Here is a 17,321-nt window from a genome sequence, read left to right on the forward strand (position 1 = left end):
AGCTGCTCACAAAGGTCATTTCAAATCAATATAATTTTTACTTAAAAGGCTGTTCACTTACGTATATTTCCAATGGAGTTTTTATGCCCATTTAAAATGTGACTTTTGGTGTCAGCTGTGGCTCTGTTGATAGCATTCTCATCTCTGAATCAGAAGGTTTTGCTGCTCTAGAGCTTCAGCACTGACAATCGAGGCTGACACTTCGGCGCAGTTGTTAAAGGAGCCCTGCACTATTAGGGTGCCGTCGATGGGATGAAACATTAAACTAAGGTTCTCGCCGACTGCTCAGATTCCATCGCACTTATTCAAAGAACAAGGTAATATTGGTCAATCAATATCACACAAAAATTATCTGGCCATCTTGTTACTGTTAACAACTCTGATAAATGTTGGTGAACGGCACGTTAGACTGTGATATCGACACACACCGGCAGAAACTATCAGCAGTTATATTAGGCAGACGCATTTAAAAGTCGAAACAGAGACCCTTCGAATTCTCGTTGTTCTAAGATTGTCCAATTGACTACGCCGTAGGGACCTGTTTCTAAACTGGAGACTGATTGGCTGGGTATTTGCTGGGTACTGAGTGTTTTCACTGAGGACTTGCTTTTCGCTTCGCCGATTGGAAAATGGTAAGTAAAAGATGCGGGGACTAGAAATCGAATGTTGTTTAAACTTCAATCCTTCTCGACCTCACTGAAAGTGTATGTGAGTGCCTCATTACGGTTGATGTCTTGGAGCTGGATTTGAAAGGCCCGGTCTGCGATTGGTACCTGGGGCCTACAGTGGGATTGGGAAACTATCACATGATGTTCGTCAGCTGGCTGATCCTGAAGGCATGGGGTTGGGTGGTTTATGTATCACTGTGATAATGACCTAAATTGAGAAAAGAAAAATCTCGGTGTTTATTATCTGCTATACAGATGTGTGTGTTTGTTCTAAATTCAGCAATCGTTTACTTTAATAAAAAGACGTTTTGTATTCTGGAAATGTGAGGCTGGATGAACACAGCAGGCCAAGCAGCATCTCAGGAGCACAAAAGCTGACGTTTCGGGCCTAGACCCTTCATCAGAGAGGGGGATGGGGGGAGGGAACTGGAATAAATAGGGAGAGAGGGGGAGGCGGACCGAAGATGGAGAGTAAAGAAGATAGGTGGAGAAGGTGTGGGTGGGGAGGTAGGGAGGGGATAGGTCAGTCCAGGGAAGACGGACAGGTCAAGGAGGTGGGATGAGGTTAGTAGGTAGCTGGGGGTGCGGCTTGGGGTGGGAGGAAGGGATGGGTGAGAGGAAGAACCGGTTAGGGAGGCAGAGACAGGTTGGACTGGTTTTGGGATGCAGTGGGTGGGGGGGAAGAGCTGGGCTGGTTGTGTGGTGCAGTGGGGGGAGGGGATGAACTGGGCTGGTTTAGGGATGCAGTGGGGGAAGGGGAGATTTTGAAACTGGTGAAGTCCACATTGATACCATATGGCTGCAGGGTTCCCAGGCGGAATATGAGTTGCTGTTCCTGCAACCTTCGGGTGGCATCATTGTGGCAGTGCAGGAGGCCCATGATGGACATGTCATCAAGAGAATGGGAGGGGGAGTGGAAATGGTTTGCGACTGGGAGGTGCAGTTGTTTGTTGCGAACTGAGCGGAGGTGTTCTGCAAAGCGGTCCCCAAGCCTCCGCTTGGTTTCCCCAATGTAGAGGAAGCCGCACCGGGTACAGTGGATGCAGTATACCACATTGGCAGATGTGCAGGTGAACCTCTGCTTAATGTGGAATGTCATCTTGGGGCCTGGGATGGGGGTGAGGGAGGAGGTGTGGGGACAAGTGTAGCATTTCCTGCGGTTGCAGGGGAAGGTGCCGGGTGTGGTGGGGTTGGAGGGCAGTGTGGAGCGAACAAGGGAGTCACGGAGAGAGTGGTCTCTCCGGAAAGCAGACAGGGGTGGGGATGGAAAAATGTCTTGGGTGGTGGGGTCGGATTGTAAATGGCGGAAGTGTCGGAGGATAATGCGTTGTATCCGGAGGTTGGTAGGGTGGTGTGTGAGAACGAGGGGGATCCTCTTGGGGCGGTTGTGGCGGGGGCGGGGTGTGAGGGATGTGTCGCGGGAAATGCGGGAGACGCGGTCAAGGGCGTTCTCAATCACCGTGGGGGGGAAGTTGCGGTCCTTAAAGAACTTGGACATCTGGGATGTGCGGGAGTGGAATGTCTTATCGTGGGAGCAGATGCGGCGGAGGCGGAGGAATTGGGAATAGGGGATGGAATTTTTGCAGGAGGGTGGGTGGGAGGAGGTGTATTCTAGGTAGCTGTGGGAGTCGGTGGGCTTGAAATGGACATCAGTTACAAGCTGGTTGCCTGAGATGGAGACTGAGAGGTCCAGGAAGGTGAGGGATGTGCTGGAGATGGCCCAGGTGAACTGAAGGTTGGGGTGGAAGGTGTTGGTGAAGTGGATGAACTGTTCGAGCTCCTCTGGGGAGCAAGAGGCAGCGCCGATACAGTCATCAATGTACCGGAGGAAGAGGTGGGGTTTGGGGCCTGTGTAGGTGCGGAAGATGGACTGTTCCACCTAACCTACAAAGAGGCAGGCATAGCTGGGGCCCATGCGGGTGCCCATGGCCACCCCCTTAGTCTGTAGGAAGTGGGAGGAGTCAAAAGAGAAGTTGTTGAGTGTGAGGACGAGTTCCGCTAGGCGGATGAGAGTGTCGGTGGAGGGGGCCTGGTCGGGCCTGCGGGACAGGAAGAAGCGGAGGGCCTTGAGGCCATCTCCATGCGGAATGCAGGTGTACAGGGACTGGACGTCCATGGTGAATGTGAGGTGTTGGGGGCCAGGGAATTGGAAGTTCTGGAGGAGGTGGAGGGCGTGGGTGGTGTCACGGACATAGGTGGGGAGTTCCTGGAAGGTTGCAGGAACAGCAACTCATATTCCGCCTGGGAACCCTGCAGCCATATGGTATCAATGTGGACTTCACCAGTTTCAAAATCTCCCCTTCCCCCACTGCATCCCTAAACCAGCCCAGTTCATCCCCTCCCCCCACTGCACCACACAACCAGCCCAGCTCTTCCCCCCCACCCACTGCATCCCAAAACCAGTCCAACCTGTCTCTGCCTCCCTAACCGGTTCTTCCTCTCACCCATCCCTTCCTCCCACCCCAAGCCGCACCCCCAGCTACCTACTAACCTCATCCCACCTCCTTGACCTGTCCGTCTTCCCTGGACTGACCTATCCCCTCCCTACCTCCCCACCCACACCTTCTCCACCTATCTTCTTTACTCTCCATCTTCGGTCCGCCTCCCCCTCTCTCCCTATTTATTCCAGTTCCCTCCCCCCATCCCCCTCTCTGATGAAGGGTCTAGGCCCGAAACGTCAGCTTTTGTGCTCCTGAGATGCTGCTTGGCCTGCTGTGTTCATCCAGCCTCACATTTTATTATCTTGGAATCTCCAGCATCTGCAGTTCCCATTATCTCTTGTATTCTGGAAAGGTGGTTGCACTGACGTGGTTTTTTTTATATACTTTTTAGTAATCCAAAGCATACGTAAAGTTTGACCAAATCGGATTTTTATCTTTTGTTCGTGCTTTTAAGTTTTAATTTAATGAAGTAAATTTTGAAGTTTGTTTCTGACCTGAACGTTGAGCAGTGATGTAAACGATCTGCAGCGGGCCATTTTACGTTACAGGAAATGGTCTCAAACCTGCTGGGCACTTCCCAATTAGAGTTTATTTAATCAATTTGAAGGGGTAAAAAAAAAGGAAATGGTTTAGCATACACTTACAATACACGTAAAGAGTGGAGGATTATATTTGCAAAAGCAGAATGACCCTCTCTAGAAAATTGAGTAGGGAGGCATATACAAAATGAGGTACAGTTGTTTGTAGTCATCATTGTGCATTGTCCATCTTAATGCAAAAGAAAAAGTTGTGTTTTGTTTTGCTATATAGTTTTTAAAAGATAAGAATTTGTGTGATTTAACTTTCAATATTTCTATTTGATTTAAACTAGTAATCCTTTTTAAACTATGAAATTAATATCTAAAATTAAGAGAATTTTAGTGAAGCAAACAAATTTTAATAGTTTTATCAGCAGTGGTAGCTATCTTTCTTCTAGAAGAAAGATAATCAGTGAGTATTACAATCAACATTGTTCAGTTAATTGAGTATGTATAGTAGTGTATATGCTAACTAATTGGCTTATTTACAGGGTTAATTTGCATAGTAATTCACTCTCCCATCTATAGACCACTTAGATCAATAGACTGATGCCAATATTTAGAAGCCACCAATTAATTGTGTCCAAAATGTCCTCTTCCTAATTGTATTTTGAAAGGTCCCTGTAAAGTACCTTTTTTAAAGTGACCAGAATGCAGATAAATCCAAGTTGTTGCTCCAGTGCAAAGTCGGAGGAAACTTTGGCAGTGTATTTGATAATGAAGAAGAAAACAGTACCTTTTGTAAGAACAGCACAGAATTTTATGGTGCAGGCAGCCATTCAGCCAATAGTGTCTGCACTGGCAGATGATTAAAACTGACAAACTTTGAGAAATGGAAAGCTGTTGCCCCGTAAGTTAAGAGCAAAGACTTGCAGAATGCTTAATTGTTCTTTCTCCTTTTTAGAAATGTTGTTATTGCCACAGTAATGCCACCAGAGATGGCAAAGGTAAAATGTATGTAATTGAACATTATCTGCACCAATTCATTAGTAAGATAACTGTGTAAGTTAACTTTCTTGGAATTGCATACTTTGTAACTTCATCAACCAGCCACCTATTTCCAAACCAGCTGAGGAACCTATGAAGTAATTACAATATTTGATATGCTGAGGCTGTTGCTGTAGTAGATGAATCAAGGCCTGCATGGAAATATGCTCTGATTTAATGTTACTTCTCTTTGGCAAGAGGAAGTGAAAGCATTAAACCTGGATAATACACCAAATGTTTTCTTCAAGCAAGTGTCTTTAGACCTTAGTTTAAACTTCTTAATCAGTGCTTCATCAATGTCTGATGGTCATTTCATTATGAAAATAAATGATGCAAAACTAGTTATGTCAGTAGCTTCTGATGCAGTCTCATGATTATCTGGAGCTGAACCTTTTGTATTTGAGCAAAAATATTATTGTTTAGGTATGAAAATTATATTAGGGTCAGAAAAAAGTGAAATGAATTGTTTTGAGTTCAGTGCCACCATTTATTACCAAAGTGGCTTGCTAGGACTGTGAAGACTTAACCAAATTGCTGTGGGTGTGGTGTTACATATAGGCTCAACAGTCAAGGGTGGCAGATTTTCTATCATAAAGCTTGACACTAGTGAATTGGATAGCAAGGTGTAGAGCTGGATGAACACAGGCCAAGCAGCATTAGAGGAGCAGGAAGGCTGACATTTTGGGAAGATAAGGTTGTTTATGACAATTGAGAAGATTCATGGTTGTCATAGAATAGCTTTTAATTCCAGATTTTTAATGAGTTCAAATTTTGTCATGTATTATGGTGAGATTTGAACCCATATCCCCAGCACTTTGCACTGGAATTCTGGATTCAAGCCCAGTGACACTGTGCAACTGCATTCCATTGTTTCAGAGAAATGTGGGGAAATGGATTTGGGGTGTGGGTGTTGCAAGCAAGTCGAGGGAATATAGAATGAGTGGTAGAATAGTGAAAAGTGCAGAGGGCAAAAGAGCATTGAATTGTATCTAGGCAGGCACCTCAAGGTGACAAGATGAGATGCTGAGACCTAGACATTGAGTGGGGTGATTATGCTAGAACTGTACAAACAATAAGCCACAGTTAAAGTAATACATACTGTTCTAGTTACATGGATGTAATTACAGTACACTAGAGAAGACTCAAAAGATATTTGAGGATGTCTCCAGGAGTGGACAAGTTTTGGAGGAAAAGCTGAGTAGATTGGAGTTGTCATCTTTGGAAAGAAAAGGTTAAAGAGATTTAATTGAGGTGTATAAAACTGACCTAGAAAAAAATGGAAAGAGGAACGTATTGCTACTTAAAGACATCAATAACAAGGGGTGTGGATTTAACAAAATGACAAGTAAATTAGAAAAGTTGATGATTATTTTCATAGTGCGGGTGGCAGGGTCTAGAAACTCTACCTGAAAGACTGGTTGAGGCAGAAACCCTAACTTGCATTAACAAATTCTAAAGAATGTAGTTAAAGTGCCATAATCTTGGTTACAGGCCAAGACCTGGATAAGGGGATTAGGCTGGGTTGATTGTATTTGGTCAACATGGGCTTATTAGGCCAAATAGCTTATTGTGTTATAAATTTTCAGTTTCTATATTAAGATTATCTGGTAGTTATCTTACTGTCCCTCTTTCCACCCCCCCCCATTACAAAAAGATTTGAAAATTCAATTTTTGCATCAGTTCAAGAATTTTTCTGCTGTTAGTCATCTCTTAAAATAAAACTTCAATTTAACCCAATTTCTAATTATTGAATTAATGTATGTAATGCTGATTAATTAGAACTTTTTGTGCAAAAACTAGAACTTGACAAATGTAAAACAAAATAGAAATTGCTGGGGGAAAAACTCAGCAAGTCTGGGAGCACCTGTGGCGAAAAGGCAGGTTTAACATTTCAAGTCTAGTGATCCTTCTTCAGAAGCATGTCACTGGACCCAAAACATTAACACTACTTTCACTCCACTGATGATACCAGACCTTCTGAGTTTTTTCCCCAGCAATTTCTATTTTTGTTTTACATTTGTCAACTCTAATTTCTGATTTCCAGCATCTGTAATTCTTTGGGTTTTTTTTGGTTATGTAGTACTTCTCGAATGTACATGTTGAAGCAGCAGCAGCAACTGGTTGACTATACACCCCTCAGTATTGTTGGTTGATTTAGAAGATAACCATTCTAAGTCTTCCAATTTTTCCTCCATCAATCAAGAAAAATGTTACTGCATATCTGTATAATTAATACTGTGTGATGCAATCTTTTGGTGAAGAAACAAATGGCCTTGGTTGATTCATGAGCATCTGTGGTGTTAAAGTTCAAGTATATTCAAATATAAAAGTGTAGCATAAGGTTTTAATATAACTAAAGTATAAACTCGTTTGCTGCAATTTTCCAAGTGTTTTGCAGTAAGGTTTTTTGGTGACTTTTTTGATATTTTTTCCCCACTGACTTTTATTTCATTTTGTTTATTTTAATTTTCACCATAATCCCAACTTCCATCTCATGCCTACGATTGACCTTCAATTCATTAAGGCCTCTCACAGAGTAAGTTACTCTCTTGGCGGTGGTGAAAATTGTTTGTTTGTGCCAATAATTTTGAAAGTGTGCAGACTAACAGTTTGTTGCAGAATATAGGCTGTTCATCTTGCAGACTTAATCTAAGCAGTTTGTGGACTGATATTTCCTTTTGATACAGTAGAGGTTTCCTAACTTATATTGTTTTCCTAACTTGTTAAAGTTACCTACCATTCAGTTGGATCCCATGTGTGGCATTTTTTCTAAGGAATAGATGCCCTGAGAAATGAGTCAACCTGACGTGTAAAATTTAATCAAAGCTGTGCAAAAAAACTGTCATTATTAATGGCTGCATTCACCCTGGCAGCACCCCTACCAGTCAATGCCAACCAATCTGCCCTCCTCTTGTTGATTTTTCCCTTTGAATTGGTATTGCAATTTTTTCCTGAGTCTAAGACACTCAGCTTCAACAAAATATTATTTTAAGCATTTTGTTCCAAATAAGGTTGTAGCATACGAGTTAACAGTTTCAAAACCTAGTTGGGAGAAAGTTGAGAATTCAAAATACTCACTCTCTGATTACAGTCATATGGTGATTGAACTCAAATACTCAGCTGCTTCAAGGATCTTCAATATAATAACCAAAAGAATCAACAGAAATCTCATTTTAATGAACCGATGTAGCCAGAGGAAGTTCATTATTTTTCTATCATGTTACAACATGTCATGTTTTGCATACCTGCTAATTTTCTAGAAGTGAATATTGGAACTTTCAAAAGCTGCTTCTCAGGTAACATAATCTGTCACTGTAAACTCACTGTATTGCTCTTGTAGAGATCAGTGGGGATCAAACCATTCTATGCTATGCTGACATTGACCCAAAATGCACCACCTGCAAGCCTCGTGGCACTCTATCTTATTCCATTTGGCACATCCTCCTTGCAGCCCTGTTCCCCAAACATTCCCCGAAATGACTTGTGCAGCTACTCTCGGAATAAGCTTCAGACTAGACAATAGATTAACAATAGATTTTAGAGTTTGAAGTAATATGTTAACTTCTATTCTGCCATAGGCCTGGGCAATTGTGATAAAAGATAAGTTATATGCAGCACTGGGTAGTCTGACATGCTAAAGTAAAGGCTCTTGCTTCATAAAATGTTTTTGCATTCTAGGATATTGACAGTTAAAACTTTCTCCTTTTTTTTAAGATTAATCAACAGAATTTTTAAATTTAATCTGTCTGTTTTCTTGCACTCCTATTCTTCCTGCCCCAAGCTGGAACAGTGTCATAATATCACTGCTTAGTATCTGGCAGGCTTGGTCAGTTTGTTCAAATGTTTTTAAATGATTTTATTTGTTTCATGAGATCTGTTTGAATTATTGCCTGAAAAGTTATTTTTAAGTCTTCCATCATTAGGTATATTGTGACCCACAAAGTTATCCAACCATGATTGATACTTCTGGTTATAGATTGGCTTGGGATAGTTTGCAGTCCAGCTAACTTGCAAATATTCTACCTAATGTCTTGCATGTTTTTGGCTGGCTTAAATTAACGATTGTAACAAGTTTTGGCTTTGCTAAAATATTCTTTCGTCCTTGTTGGGATAGTTCTGCTTAACCAGTTCCTATGTCGTGCATTTCTTAAGTCAGTATGAATGTGACAATTTAACAGAAAGCATCAACAGGATAATTACTATCATGAGAGGCTAATCCTGTCTTAATTTGAAATCCAAATGTATCCACATTCAGCTGAAGTTTCTGGATCTTGGTCATGCTGTAATCATCTTTTACTGGTACACCAGCTGAGAAAATTCTCCATTCAAATGACCTTTTCTTAAAAAAAAGTTAGACAACACGGTGTGAAGCTGGATGAACACAGCAGGCCAAGCAGCATCGGCGGAGCAGGAAAGTTGATGTTTCGGGTCGAGGCCCTCTGCTACTTGGCCTGCTGTGTTCATCTAGCTTCGCGCTGTGTTGTCTCAGATTCTCCAGCATCGGCAGTTCCTACAATCTCTCTTTTAAAATAAATATTTCCTTGCCTTACTTTTTGTTAAATACAGAGATATATAAGTTATCCAAGTTAAGTGCAACTGGTTCATTAGAAATACTCAATCTTGTCTAACCGCATTCACTAAACTTTATGTAATTGTTATTCTGGAGATAAAGTACAAGTTGTCTTCAAACATGCACGTAAATGCAAGTAGATATTCAGTTTCAGTTAGTCTGGTATTGATGATAGTTAGCTGTCTGAGAAATGGGGTCACAGAGAAAGTCTGGAAAGCACTACCTTGAAAGATAAACTAATATACCAGAGCTTCAGGAATTTCACCTTGAATTCCTAATTGCTGATGGTGCTGTTATGGCTTACAGAATGACTGACGACATACAGAAATCGTAAGCCACCTTGCCAGTGATGTGGCATGACCTTTAGATCTTCTTAAAAAAGGATAGCGGTCCTCTTCCAATCAGCTCCCCTCAAGGTTTGTACACTTCAGTCTGTGGGTAAAGCCACCTACCTTGTGTGTACCCTGTCTAGAGAAGTACATATTAATATAGAAGCCTTCCTGAAGCTCATCACCACCAGCTTGGCATTAGGCAGACTCTGAAGTGACCACCAAGGCTCTTGTCCTGCAGGTTAAGCTCAAAAGATGCCTATGTTAAGATGCTGAGTCCCTTCCACCCAAGCTAATGATCAAAATGCAAGACAAGCTCCGTGTACACCAAAGTCTGCAAAGCTGACCTGCCCTGATTATAAAGACATGGGTACAATCAACAAGACTTAGTACATATGTCTGCAGAGCAAGCTTTGAAGAAAATCTTCTGTGGCATGTTGGCAACTGGGAAGTAAATTCCTGATGTTAAGAAAGCAAGATGTAGACTATATAAAAGCTACTCTGCAACTATACCAAGTTGACGTTCATAAGTGGGAACAACTTCAAAATAAGCATACATAGTCTAAAACCATCCACAAAGGCACCTACCTAGCAATGTCTATCACGTTTGCACATGCCAAATCTAAAACACAACTGTTCGAGAAATGGTTCCAACCTGGTGCATCTGATAGCTACTGTATCAAACTTTAAACAACCATTGATGTGAGAAGAAACAAATCTCATCAGTCACCGCAAACAGTTTTTCCGATTTTTATTTGACGGATGTCTGGCTTGTTTTGGCTTTGAACTTTACTGCATTGATAACCACTTAGATCTATTGCTAGCTTTGCTTTCTTTTTCAGTCTTTTAAATGGGTTATTACAGCATTCTGATTTTTTAAATAACTAATTCTGAATTTTTTTTAGACATTTCAGTTTTTAATGAAACTCTAAATCTTAAACACTTTGATATAATAATGTCCCATGTGACACATGCCCCTGGGGATTTAGTGTGCAGTATGGTTTGTGTAAATTTATTTTATTTTCTATTTTTAAAGTTGGTGCTGGTATTGGGAGACCTTCACATTCCTCACCGTTGTAATACATTGCCAGCCAAGTTCAAGAAGCTGTTGGTACCTGGTAAAATCCAGCATATCTTGTGCACAGGCAATCTTTGCACTAAAGAAAGTTATGATTACCTTAAAACTCTGGCTGGAGATGTTCACATTGTCAGAGGAGACTTTGATGAGGTATGTATTTTATTTTGTTAAAAGAAATATACTTCTAGAAATTAATATTCTTGATCATATGAAAATTTTAGTCAATTAGGTCATATTCCCGCATTTTGTTCTCCTCTTCCTCCACACCTCCAACCATTCCATGGAGACATTAGCTGTTTGGTCAGAATAATGTATTCATGCATGAAACGTGGACAGGTATTTAACCACAGTGGCTGATAATAGTAGGCCTTGATCTGCTCTGCACAACTTCGAAATTTCAGTGGAAATATAACAATCAGCAGCAGTATTCACACTGTTTTATTTGCTAACCAGAGATGTTATAGTACCCCTGCTATTATTGAGATCAGGGAACCGAGCAAAGCTTGAGTTTTGAACATTTTTGGTCTACATGACTCACCTATTCAGGGCATAAATTAGTTTGTTCCTTTATTTATTCACGGGAAGAGGGCATCGCTGGCTAGGCGTCACTTATTGCCCATCCTTACAGGGAAGTTGTAAGTCAACCACATTGCTGTGGGCCTGGAGTCACAAGTAGGCTAGACCAGGTAAGGATGGCAGTTCCTTCCCTAAAGTACATTAGTGAACCAATGGGTTTTTTCCAACAATTGACAATGGATTCATGGTCATCATTGATTCTTAATTCCAGATGTTTATTGAATTCAAACCCTGCCATGGCAATTGGTGGAATTTGAATCCTAGTCTCAAAATCATTATTTGGGTCTGAGGATTAACAGTGATAATACCACTAGGCCATCACCTCCCCCTGTCTTTCCAAAGAAGAGGATGAATCTGTTTTCTAAACTTGCAGAGGTCTTATGCAGAAGTGCATGAATAAGCAGGATGGGCAGTGCAAATATTAAGTCACTTCTACTTAAGCTGAAGTCGCAAGTCGAATTTGCTAGAGTCTTGATAATATTTCTAACCATTGTTCAGGTCTACTGAAAATTGGGTACAAAGGCTTATTTACCCCCTTGGTTGTCTATGTAATGATATTTTTGGTGCCACTGTTTTTCTCTGATTATCGAATGGACACCTTGTTATTAAATCCTGATTTTCCTCTTGTATCAAATCTTATTCTTCTCATTAATAGAAAATACATTTTTTTAAGTATGAATCTGTTCAATGTCACTATCTGTTAAACAATTATCACTTCTGAGCAGGATTGAAATGTGTGTGTTGGGCAATTCGCACCACCTAGGTATATTTGCATTTCTTTGCATAATTTATTGTTGCTGTCTCTTCATGGATGCTGCTGCACCTGAAACTATTCTAGTAAATTTCTGTCCTAACAGCACTGTAAGGGGCTCTTGTGATGCAGAGAGTGTTCCTATCCCTGGACCAAAAGGCCCAGGTCCCACCTGCTCCAAAAGTGTATAATAACATCTCTGAACAAGTCGATATGGAAAAGTAGGTTATATTTTTTTAAAATCCAAATAGCACTGTTCTCTCCATGGACTGCAACAGTTCAAGAAAGCAGCTTACCATGATCACCTTTTTAGGGTAATTAGGGATGGCAATAAATGTTGGTCTAATCAGCAATGCCACATTCCATGAAGTAAGTTTTTAAAAATCACTATATTAGCTTATGCATGACTGATTGCAGCTATAAAACTAGTTCAGCAAACCATGGAATGTCTATCCTGAAGTGCCAATATTTTAACAACTTTGTCAAATGGAAGCAGACCAGTTGCTTACACCAATAAGAGCACAGACCTGCTGGCAAGAGTGCTTCAGATGCTTTGGCTCTGTATAAACTGATTTTAAATTTGTACACTGCCACCTCATTTAGATTTAAAGTTGTTGCCCCATGTAGGGAAACATTATGCCAATGCTGATGGGTTGGCAGTTTTTACTACAGTGTATTTTTCATTATAAAAATACATTTTTGAGGATATTAAACATGGATGTCACAAATCTTACCACTGCAGAAAAATCTATCACTTCCAAATACAGGGCAGTTTTACAGGCAAGTTCAAAATCCTTACAATTGAGTAAATAATTTGTGATCAGATAAAATTGATAATTTTATATAGTCAGCTGGTCAAAGAATCAAAGTCATGAGGAATTTGGCTTTTTTTCTTTTTACATTCCCTACTAATTCCTTCCTCGTTGCTAAATTATTCTTCTAGTAATTGAAAATATGATTGGGTCAAATTATAATCTGAAATCTACATACCTTGTCTTGACACAATATCCCACTGACCAGAAGATCTGGGCTAGCAGATGCTGTGCTGCTGATTGCAATTGTAAACTGTCCACTTGCTTTCTGTGCTGGATCTTGGGGCTTTCTGCTCTGAATTCCACTATCCAGTAGAGTCAGAACTCATAGAACATAGAACATTACAGCACAGTACAGGCCCTTCAGCCCTCAATGTTGTGCCGACCTGTCGTACCGATCTCAAGCCCATCTAACCTACACTATTCCATGTACGGCCATATGCTTGTCCAATGATGCCTTAAATATACCTAAAGTTGGCGAATCTACTACTGTTGCAGGCAAAGCGTTCCATTCCCACTACTCCGAGTAAAGAAACTACCTCTGACCTCTGTCCTATATCTTTCACCCCTCAATTTAAAGCTATGCCCCCTCGTGCTCGCCGTCACCATCCTAGGAAAAAGGCTCTCCCTATCCACCCTATCTAACCTTCTGATTATTTTATATGTTTCAATTAAGTCACCTCTCAACCTTCTCTCTAATGAAAACCGCCTCAAGTCCCTCAGCCTTTCCTCGTAAGACCTTCCCTCCATACCAGGCAACATCCTAGTAAATCTCCTCTGCACCCTTTCCAAAGCTTCCACATCCTCCTTATAATGCGGTGACCAGAACTGTACGCAATACTCCAAGTGCGGCTGCACCAGAGTTTTGTACAGCTTCACCATAACCTCTTGGTTCCGGAACTCGATCCCTCTATTAATAAAAGCTAAAACACTGTATGCCTTCTTAACAGCCCTGTCAACCTGGGTGGCAACTTTCAAGGATCTGTGTACGTGGACACCGTGATCTCTCTGCTCATCTACACTGCTAAGAATCTTACCATTAGCCCTGTACTTTGCATTCCGCTTACTCCTACCAAAGTGCATCACCTCACACTTGTCTGCATTAAACTCCATTTGCCACCTCTCAGCCCAGCTCTGCAGCTTATCTATGTCTCTCTGCAACCTACAGAATCCTTCGTCACTATCCACAACTCCACCGACCTTAGTGTCATCTGCAAATTTACTAACCCATCCTTCTAAGCCCTCATCCAGGTCATTTATAAAAATGACAAACAGTAGTGGACCCAACGCCGACCCTTGCGGTACACCACTAGTAACTGGTCTCCAGGATGAACATTTCCCATCAACTACCACCCTCTGTCTTCTTTCAGCAAGCCTAGTAGTGAATTCCTAGTAGTGAAGCATGACTGCATTGGAACTGCCCCATTTATTTCTTCATAGCCCTTAAGATCTCTTTCCAAATCATTTGAGTTTCTTAAATGGATGTCACCCCAGTATGGCTCAGTCTTGCACTCCACCCACACCGCAACAATTTTGACTCTCCTGCTCAACTTTTCTTTCCCCTGTTCATGACCATGCTGAACTGCTCTGCACTTCCAACTGGATCACCCTCCTATACTTCCAACAATGCTATTTTTGTTTGATACTGCTCTTTATCACTGACAATGCTGATTATCAGCTGGACCGGAACCAAGGTTATAGGAAGGTGAGATGGTAAGCTATGTGGAGAGGGGCATGCTGCTGAATTTTGATAGGCAGGGAGTCCCGGAGTAGCAGGTTTGCTGTGAATTGCTTGGAGCTGCACATCTCAAAGATTTGCACCAAGGAAAACCTCTAGGTAAAACCATGCACGTACAGTCCAAGACTCTGTCTGTGCTTTACCCACTCATAGGAAGCAGTCCATCAGAGCAGGCATGGTAAAACAGTCAGTTTTAAGCTTCCTACATAATTTTTGCACGCTTGCCATGTCAGGACATTCCTCTGGGTCCTGAAGTACATCCGAATCTTAATTTGCTGCTCCTGGTATTGGAAGATTCCGGTAATATGTTGCTAAACCAAAACTACCCCTCTCACTACTTTTTACTGTTTGGCTCTTTTAGTTCCCCAGTCCAGTAGCTGGAATGGAAAGCATGTGGTATTCAGTTAACTGTGCAGGATTGAGATGAGAATCAAAGTCAGCAACCGTTGGAACATCTGCTTAAATTGTGAAAGGATTAATTAAAACCTGGTTGACAGAAATTTGATCCTTGGATAACCAGGTTTTGTTTTCATTTTTAGAATCTGCATTACCCAGAGCAGAAAGTGGTAACAGTGGGGCAATTCAAGATTGGTTTGATCCATGGTCACCAAGTAATTCCTTGGGGTGATATGGCCAGCCTTGCTCTGCTGCAACGACAGTTGGATGTAGATATCCTAATTTCGGGTCACACACACAAATTTGAAGCTTTTGAGCAGGAGAGCAAGTTCTTTATCAACCCAGGCTCAGCCACAGGTGCATGCAATGCACTGGAAGGGTAAGTAGTTTGGAATGAATGAATTCTAGAATTCATGTGACTGTTTAGGATTTCTTGCTATGTTAACAGCTTGGATGATTTGGAAAAGTGCATTGAAAGTGTATGGTGTGGGCTAGGAATGAGCTGCTCCAGACAGGGAATTTCACTTTTCTGAATAGAAGAATAACGTGCAAGTTGGACTTTAATGCATTTGGGGGAAGAAATCATGACGACAATGTTTATCACCACCACCCTCAGCCTAAACAACACTGCTTGACTTTGACCACTAACCTTAACTAACCAATGAATATGAACGTATGTTGGTGTCAATTGGCTAACCATACTATTTGTCTCAATGTGTTCTTTGTCATTTTAATCTTCCAGCATTCAAGTGACAGGTGCAATTGAGGACACTTTTTTTTTACAAATAACCTGAGTTGTGACAGTCCACTTTGACTTGGAGTCAGTTGGTAACTGTCTCACCCACCTTTCACAGAATATTGTGAATTCAGATCCCAACTTGAAGTAAATTGAAACCCCATCTACTCGTTCTGTATTTGTAATGTGCACTAAAGATTCTGAATAACCTTCTTTGATAACTGAAGAATTCTCCTAGTGTTCTGGTCTGTATCCTTTCCTATGTGAATGCCAGAACAAACTAATTCCCATTTATCTCACTTTGCCATAATGTTAAATTTCCATAGTTGATTACCTTTGACAGTACTTAAGAACATTTTTCAGAAACTTAAGCATTTTGGGCTCCTAAGATACAAAGGACAATATCAGCATAAACACTTTGTCTTTATCAGGGAAACAAATATAGTTAAGCAACAAAAAGTTGCTGTACAGTACAAATACATTACATCAAAAGGCAACAATGAAATTTGAAAAGATCACTTCATATTACACACTTCTAGAAGAGGCTGATGGATTAGTGCATTCATTCAAATTATAGAAGTTGCAACAGATTAGAAATGTCATCAGATGTAGCCATGAATATGAATTTAGTCCATCGATTTTTAAATCCCTACCTAAAAATTAAATATCTGCTAAATTTTCACTGAGTTAATGTAATCAATTACTGATTCAGTAATTTACTTTTTTCTAAAGGATTTTTAGATGCAGTTCAACATTCGCTTTTTTAAATTTAAAGTTTTGATTTAATTTGGACACAGATCTTACTGTGATTCTCAGTGTCTGTAATTAGAACTTTTTTTAAATTGCCTGGTGGTTTTTTTTTAATAAAGAATCTAATGCTGCAACCTGTATATGGACTAACCGGTTTCTGGTCTCTTCTCTCTTCCAGTAATATCATCCCTTCATTCGTATTGATGGACATTCAAGCATCCACAGTAGTCACTTATGTTTATCAGCTGATTGCTGATGATGTAAAAGTAGAACGAATTGAATACAAAAAATCCTAAATTTTGTTTTTTTTTGTTGCTTTTTTTAAACCATGTCATTCCTTTTCTCTTTTCTTTTGAACCTTGATCATGTTAACAAGCCTTTACATGTATTATATTGTGAATTGTAACTTTTAGTTCAACCTAGTACCAGTTAACTATTCCAGCAATATGAAAGGAACCTTTATTGCACGCACTGATAAGGTTAGTTTAGATCCTTGCTGAAAAGGGTGCTATATTCTTGAATTACTGAGGGTTTTCAGTCCTGTAAATATTTCCTTTCAATGCTTACAGTAATGGAGTAGCGTACCATGTAATATGCATGAAATCCTTCACCAAAGGTTTTTGTTTCTGCCTTTGTTTGAAGCACCGCTGTTTCATGTAAAATGTTTATCTTACTTTCCATAAACTCTAATAAATGTTATTTCAAGTGCTTAACAGCATTGTTTTATGTTTTGAAGAAAATGAATGAAGTGTAATTATTGATGCATTTCACAATATTTTGTGACAGATTTCATAAATGGTTTATATCCTTTATATTTTCCTATGAACTCTTGGTGAACCAATTTCTTAGAATGTAACTTATCTAGAATGGATGATTTCAGTTATAGCTCTGTAATTAACTAAATCTGTTAA

The 17,321-nt window shown here is 40.6% G+C and overlaps 2 protein-coding genes across 3 annotated transcripts in view; one reads left to right on the top strand and one right to left on the bottom strand.

Annotated features, from left to right (window-relative positions):
* tctn1 (tectonic family member 1) overlaps positions 1 to 483 on the bottom strand; it is a 100,183-nt gene extending 99,700 nt beyond the window's left edge. Inside the window, exon 1 of one of the 2 annotated variants that reach the window (XM_059655029.1) lies at positions 62 to 483. The gene's annotated coding sequence lies outside the window, so the exon portion shown is untranslated. The remainder of the gene's footprint in view (positions 1 to 61) is intronic. The other variant, XM_059655030.1, reaches the window with a different exon arrangement.
* A 31-nt stretch (positions 484 to 514) lies between these two features.
* On the top strand, positions 515 to 17,118 carry vps29 (VPS29 retromer complex component). Its single transcript, XM_048555666.1, has 4 exons — positions 515 to 632; positions 10,610 to 10,801; positions 15,068 to 15,303; positions 16,589 to 17,118. Exons 1-4 carry the CDS (start codon positions 630 to 632, stop codon positions 16,704 to 16,706), a joined length of 549 nt encoding a protein of 182 aa, XP_048411623.1. The 5' UTR covers positions 515 to 629; the 3' UTR covers positions 16,707 to 17,118.
* The last annotated feature ends 203 nt before the right edge of the window (positions 17,119 to 17,321 follow it).

The sequence above is a fragment of the Stegostoma tigrinum genome, chromosome 26 (assembly GCF_030684315.1).
Source record: "Stegostoma tigrinum isolate sSteTig4 chromosome 26, sSteTig4.hap1, whole genome shotgun sequence".
Lineage (NCBI taxonomy): Eukaryota > Metazoa > Chordata > Chondrichthyes > Orectolobiformes > Stegostomatidae > Stegostoma > Stegostoma tigrinum.

Bases quoted from the DNA above. Each gene is read 5' to 3' on its own strand.
- vps29 (XM_048555666.1), top strand. The intron at 10,802-15,067 runs GTATGTATTTTA...TTTCATTTTTAG, and splicing joins TCAGAGGAGACTTTGATGAG to AATCTGCATTACCCAGAGCA. The intron at 15,304-16,588 runs GTAAGTAGTTTG...TCTCTCTTCCAG, and splicing joins GCATGCAATGCACTGGAAGG to TAATATCATCCCTTCATTCG.